This window comes from Zingiber officinale, chromosome 10B, assembly GCF_018446385.1.
Source record: "Zingiber officinale cultivar Zhangliang chromosome 10B, Zo_v1.1, whole genome shotgun sequence".
NCBI lineage: Eukaryota > Viridiplantae > Streptophyta > Magnoliopsida > Zingiberales > Zingiberaceae > Zingiber > Zingiber officinale.
Window position 1 is genome coordinate 65,063,052 of NC_056005.1, and position 7,133 is coordinate 65,070,184.

Here is a 7,133-nt window from a genome sequence, read left to right on the forward strand (position 1 = left end):
TTATCTAAACCTAGGGACCGACTATGGGAGTCCAGCCCAAGGACTACTGAAAGTCCAGTACAGTGCCACTGATAAAAGTAAAATACTTGTTATCTTTTAATACTTCTAATATATAATGCCTTGGCATTTTAATAAGCACCTTGTGTGCCAAAATCCCTAAAGTCTTGACTTTGGGATCTTCTTAAGGCCTTGGCCTTTTTCTTTCTTTTCTTTATCTGTCTTATACTTGTTAATACTTCTAAAAGAATTTAATGGAACTCTTATTTTTCCACTAGAATACATGGCTGTTCATGCTTGTTAAAATCGCAAATGAAAACTAGAAAATCTGCATATCATACAAGCTTAAACTAAATCTAAAACTTGTTAGAACTAAAACCTTAAAGCTTGCTACAACAGAATTAAATAACAACATGAACTTAGAACTAAACTTGGGTATAAACAGTTAGAGCTTAAGGTAAATCATGTATAGGAATATGATGGTGTCACGCCCCAGAGGAGTCTCTGTCCGAAGAAATTTCGGCAGCATCTCCCCTGTACGGCGGACAATATGAAACTTTCTACATATCACATATACATCAGCCACAGGCGGCTGGAATGATAACAATAAAATAAAAACAAACACCACGCAGTTTATAAAGATATTCAGCCTCTGGCTGTCACAACCACGCAGTTAATAATAGTAATCAATAACAATAGGACTCTGACTCGAAATCCACCCTACTCCACTACACTCGTAAAGCTCAAATCCAACGAACTCACCTCTTCTGCCGTCCAGGCAGGCACGTAGTAAAAATGAAATCCAATATCATATCAAAATCCATCAAAAGGTGTCACTCCATACAATATTCATAGGAAAAATCCAAAGACAATACTAAAACAAAGTCTGATATAGAAAAAGGCCAAAATAAAACAAATAACGAACTAGTAGAGAACTAGCTCTACGTGCATATGGGGGGGCCAGCGACTGGAACTGCTCCGGACAGCCTCAACCTGAAAATATCAACAATGGAGGCGGGGTGAGTCCAACACTCAGCAGGTACAACTGATATGCATAATAAAACAAATAACAGACAACACTAATCATGCGTACAGTCTCCTGAATACGAGAAGGAATAAATGCAACTGAAACGAAATCAGGAGATAACTGTACTAACCGGAATCAAGGTACAAAGGTAACAGGTCGTCAGACCGAAGAAATCATAATCCTGTATGCATGTCAATCAAATGCATCCATACAAATGCAGCATATAAGTGCAGCAATCACAACAATAAAATGCAATAAATGCATATGGTGACCGTGCACTCGGACATCACTGCTCCTGACAGTGACCGAGTGGACGGTATCTTCGAGTACTCCTGTCCTCTGGCCCCAAATCATAAATGGGGAGCTCAATGCTCTCATCTCCCAGACACATATGACGGGAGGATATCTCCACACTACCGAGTCTCCGACCAACGCAGCCAAGCAGAGTCCACCATCGCAGCTACCATGCGCTACACTAAATGCCAGCGGAGCCAAGCAGGCGGGCGCACGCGGCTACCACGCTCGAGTCCTCGAGACCAGCGGAGCCAACAGCAGAACCACCACACTCCAGCGGATATACAACTAATCCATGGGTGGTGTGTGCAGTACATGTAACTGGCGATGGGCTCAACCAAAGTGGAGCCGACAATCGCACAGCATGCAATCATGATGCATGACACTAAAAACATGGCATAGTCCATATAACTAGATACAAGTGTGTACCACTGGAAGAAGTATCAAATAGAAGGTACACCAATCAAATAGGGTATCAAATAAACCCTAGATCCAGAACATATCATAGCATGTGGTTGGTTCACTACCTAAAGCATATGTGATCAGGTAGATATCATGCAGTGCAGCATAAATAAACAAACAAACATGTAACTAATCATGTAGCGACCAACCGAAACAAACAGATAACACAATTATTGTTATATGTTAAACATATTATCATGCATATCAAAAGACATAAGTCAAAGTACCCGCCTCCGAAAATAGAAAGGTCCGATCTGACTCCGAGATACTCGTCTCGCGTCAAAGTCCTGTGTCACATATAAATAAATATATTTTATTTAGCTACAATTTACATAAATAGCTAAACAAAATTCCTAAAACTATTTAGGGCAAAACCCTAAACCAAAAACACATAAACATAATCAATATACACATGATCGTCTAATTAAACCCTCCAATTCAGAACAAGATCTACCACAGAACTCAAATACACTTAATCCTCACCCTAATTCACAATCCAAAAGATTACGGTGAAGGTTGCTTGCTGCTAAAACATTGAACAAGCAATTGTTTGTTGATCCACAGCACACAGAAACTCACGGTAATTCTTCCTTCAACTCACAACCCTCATTTCTGTGTACTAAGTCTACTGTTGCTGATCAACAAACACCACAGCCCCACTTCCTCTCCAATTCCGTGACCTAAATTGGTAGCAAAGAGAAATTCGAACTAGCTTACCTCCTTTGATCAATTAGGGCACGTGAATTGAACACACAGTGCTGGCTCGATCAAACTGACAGAGAGATCAGTGAAGGAGGTGCTCTGCCGAGGTGCGTCCGTGCAGAGATGGCCGAAGAAGTGAGGAGACACGAGCGGTCAGAAATCGGGCGGCGCCGGCAGTGAAGTCGGCAGTGTACAACAGATGTGAGACTCGGCGATGTGGCGGAGATACTAGGGCACACTGAAGAGGAAATCAGGAGTCGGGGCAGAGGCTAGGGCACCGGCGATTGGGTCGGCGTCGGCTTCTGTGGTCGACGTCGGGTGGCTAGAGCAGGCGGTCGGGCGGCGGTGATTTGCGGCGACGGCGCTAGGAACTCCACGGCAAGGCTAGGGCAGAGGATGGATCGCCGGCAATGGCTTGCGCTCGCCGGCGCTTGGGCAGGGCTCGGGAGAAGTAATCGCCGCCGGCGGTTAGGGCAAGGAGGAAGAAGGGAGACGGCGTCGGGCTCGGGTGTGAGGAGGGGAAGAAACGAAGGTTTTAAAGAAATTAAAAGAAAAGAAAAGGAAAAGGAAAAAAAAAATAAAACTTTTCCTTATTAAAATGGGTAGCCTAAGCAGGCTTTTTCCTAGGACCCGTTCTTATCCCCATCAACTCGTCTCACGAGCTCAGAAAAATTCGAAAATGTCAAAATTCGGAAAATCCCTTATTAAAAATCGTCATTTTCCGGTATTTTACATTCTCCCCACTAATAAAATTTGGTCCCCAAATTTGATATCTACCATCGCAAGTACTAATAACGAGATAATAATAATAAATCTTTGAGCGGTAAATAAACTCACTTACCTCAAGTGAAAAGATGGGGATATCGAGCTCGGATAGTATCCTCGAGCTCCCAAGTAGCCTCCTCGTCCGAAGATGCCGCCATCCGACTTTGACCAGTAGGATAATCTTGTTCATAGCGACGCTCTTTCGGTCGAGAATCCGTGGAACCTCCTCATATGTAATGTGGCTTAACTGGAACTGGAATATCTGCCAGCACATGCGTCGGGTCGGACACGTATCTCCTCGGCATAGATACGTGAAATATATCGTGGGCCGACAAGGACGGTGGTAGTGCCGGTCGGTAAGCTCTTGCTCGATCCTCTCAAGATCTCGAAGGACCAATGTTGCAGCAGGAGCTAGCTTACCTCGATGCCAAATCTCTTCACCCCTTTCGTGGGTGAAACTTCAATACATGGTCATGTGAGAGAACTCTAGTGGTTTGCGTCTCCGATCAGCATAACTCTTCTGGCGGTCCTGCGCCTCTGACATCCTCCGTCTGATAGTACGGATCAACTCTGCATCCTGCTGAACTCTATGAGGTCCCAACAACTGGGCCTCTCCAACCTCATCCCAAAGGACGGGTGTCCGACAAGGTCTACCATACAACGCCTCAAACGGTGCCATCTGGATAGCCGAATGAAAGCTGTGGTTATAGGCAAACTCTACCAACGGCAGATGGTCCTCCCAACTGCCTCCGAAATCCATAACACATGACCTCAGCAGATCCTCTAAAGTCTGAATGGTCCGCTCTGACTGTCCATCTGTCTGTGGATGGAAAGCTGTACTAAATCGGAGCTGTGTGCCCAAGGCCTGCTACAGACTCTGCTAGAAATGAGACGTGAACCGTGGATCTCTATCCGAAATGATACTCAACGGAACACCATATAGTCTGAAGATCTCCCGACAATACAAATCGCTAATCGATCCAGGGATCGGTCCTCCGAATCGCTAAAAGTCGCGGATTTGGTTAATCGGTCAACGATTACCCAAATCGCGTCATGGCCTCGTCGTGTCCTCGGCAATCCTACCACAAAGTCCATGGTAATGTGATCCCACTTCCACTCGGGAATAGGAATCCGCTGAAGTAATCTCTGGTGCTCGGCCTTCACCTGCTGGCAGACAAGACATCTAGCTACGAAATCCGCGATGTCTTTCTTCATCCGTTCCACCGGTAGGAACGTCTCAAATCTCGATACATACGGGTTCCGCTGGATGGATCGCAAATCGAGAACAGTGAGCCTCCTGAAGTAGCTCCTGTAAGACCGGATGAGACCGAGGTACGCATAATCTGCCTCGGCAGTATATAACACCCTCCTCGTCTCGTGGAAACTTGGTCTGCTGCCCGGAAGTTATTTGACTGCCAATGAACTGCCAAGGCTCATCTCCAGCCTGAGCCTCTCGGATCTTCGTCCCGATCGATCGGCCAGCAACCATGGTAACGGGTCATGTACGTATCTCCTCAAGGTCTAACTCGGAAAAACTCTGAATCAAGTCTGTGACTGAAGTCCGGTGGCAAGCCAAAGTCCCTCTGGACTTCCTGCTGAGTGCATCGGCAACCACATTAGCTTTCCCCGGGTGGTAGCTAATGGTACAATCGTAGTCCTTCAGGAACTCCATCCATCTCCTCTGTCGGAGATTAAGCTCCTTCTGAGTGAAAATATATTTGAGACTCTTATGATCAGTGAGAATCTCAAATGTGATACCGTATAAATGATGTCGCCATAGCTTCAGAGCAAAAATGATGGCGGCTAACTCTAGGTCATGAACTGGATAGTTCTTCTCATGCTCCTTCAACTGACGAGAAGCATAAGAGACTACTCTGCCGTGCTGCATCAGAACAGCGCCCAAACCCTGAAGAGATGCGTCGGTGTAAAGTACAAACCCATCCTCTCCAGAAGGTAAAACCAAAACTGGAGCCGACACTAATCTCCGCTTCAGCTCCTGAAAGCTGGTCTCGCAATCCTCGGTCCACGTAAACTTCACGCCTTTCCTGGTAAGGCGTGTCAGCGGCATAGCAATACGTGAGAAACCCTCGACAAAGCGTCGGTAATATCCAAGCCAATCGAGCTGCGAATCTCACCTTGACTTTGTTCCCAACTAGTGATGACCTCGATCTTTTGAGGATCAATGAAATACCTCTACTAGAAACCACGTGTCCCAGAAAACCGAGGATAGCCAAAAGCACACTTGCTGAACTTGCGTCAGCTGATGTCGCTGAAGAATCTCCAAAACTGTGCGAAGATGCTGTACGTGCTCCTCCTCGGAATGAGAGTAGACCAATATGTCATCAATGAAAACGATAGCAAACTGATCCAAATACTCCAGAAATATGCGGTTCATCAAGTCCATAAACACCGCTGGAGCATTGGTAAGCCCAAATGGCATTACCAAAAACTCATAATGACCATATCGAGTACGGAAAGCTGTCTTTTTTCTTGACAAATAATACCGGAGAACCCCATGGGGAAACACTAGGGCGAATAAATCCCCTGTCTAAAAGCTCCTGGAGTTGAACCTTCAGCTCGTTCAACTCTTTTGGTGCCATACGATATGGAGCTTTAGATGTCGGTGCGGTTCCCGGAATTAACTCAATAGCGAACTCCACTGGCCTTCTGGGAGGCAAACCTGGCAGCTCCTCTGGAAATACATCTGGGTACTCCCGGACTATAGGAACGTCGGAGAGCTGCGAACTGCTGCTGTACTCAGTACTGATCAAAGATAACAGAAAACCCTGACAGCCATGTGACAGCAACCTCTGAGCCTGTAACGTCGAAATGATCGATAAGCCGTCGTCTCTGATGCCAGTGAAATCCCACGAGGGTTGGTTCGGAGGCCGAAAAGTGACCACCCTCGTCTGACAATCAACTGTGGCATGATATGCTGACAAACAGTCCATGCCAAGAATAATATCAAAATCGACCATTTCTAATACTAAAAGATCCACTGTAAGTATTAGGTTGCCAAAATCTAACGGGCAACCTCGGACCTCCTGGGTGACATCCAATGAATCACCGGACGGTAGGGAGACGGTCAATCGCTGGGGTCTGCAAGTGGGTAATCTACCAACCTCCCGCATAAAAGTGCGAGATATAAATGAATGCGAGCTACCAGTATCTATCAGTATATCTGCAGATAAGGCATAAATAGAAATCATACCGCGGAAAACGGATCCGTCGGCTCGCTGCGCATCCTCTCGGGTCATCGCATGAACACGTCCAGTCTCTGGCGGAGGAGGAGGAGGTAACACTGCCAGCGGCTGCTGCGGCTGAGCAGAGGTCTGCCACTGAGGAGGTGCAGGATACTGCGCCATAGAAGACTGGGAGGATGGTGACTGATACTGGGCAGCTGGCTGGGACTGAGGCTGGTACTGGCCTATAGGCTGAGGCTGCATCTGATACTGCCCCTGCATCGGATAATAAAGTCCCGGAACAGAACTCTGAGATGCTACGGAAGCACTGGAATACTCCTGTCCAAACATACCAAATGCCGCTGCTGCAGGTGAAGCACTCGGCTGCTGGCCAGGCAAAGGTTGGGCTCTTCGCCCTCCTCGATAAGTTCCGGACTGACTGGACTGTCCTCCATGATCAGATCCTCCGGAAGTCATATGCTGAGTCTTCTGCGGATAATCTCGACTCTGGTGCCCAGGCAGTTTGCAATAAAAGCAAACCGACTGTCCGAGTAGCGAGATGATATGATCTCGGACCCACATCTGAAAGAACGAATGTTGGCGGGTTGTTTCGGTTCTTCGGGAAGACAGGAGCGTCGAAGTATCACGATTAGGGTTCGTGATCCCCGGATATACTCGATCGGACCGACTCACACTGTTGGCGT

General features: G+C 46.7%; 1 protein-coding gene across 1 annotated transcript; it reads right to left on the reverse strand.

Annotated features, from left to right (window-relative positions):
• Positions 1–949: 949 nt before the first annotated feature.
• Positions 950–6,727, reverse strand: LOC122030041 (TM2 domain-containing protein DDB_G0277895-like). The gene is made up of 2 exons (XM_042589189.1): positions 6,459–6,727; positions 950–990 (listed from the first exon to the last, which is right to left on the reverse strand). Exons 1-2 carry the CDS (start codon positions 6,709–6,711, stop codon positions 986–988), a joined length of 258 nt encoding a protein of 85 aa, XP_042445123.1. The 5' UTR covers positions 6,712–6,727; the 3' UTR covers positions 950–985.
• Between the last annotated feature and the right edge of the window lie 406 nt (positions 6,728–7,133).

Bases quoted from the DNA above. Each gene is read 5' to 3' on its own strand.
- LOC122030041 (XM_042589189.1), bottom strand. From the start codon at position 6,711: ATGCAGGGGCAGTATCAGATGCAGCCTCAGCCTATAGGCCAGTACCAG.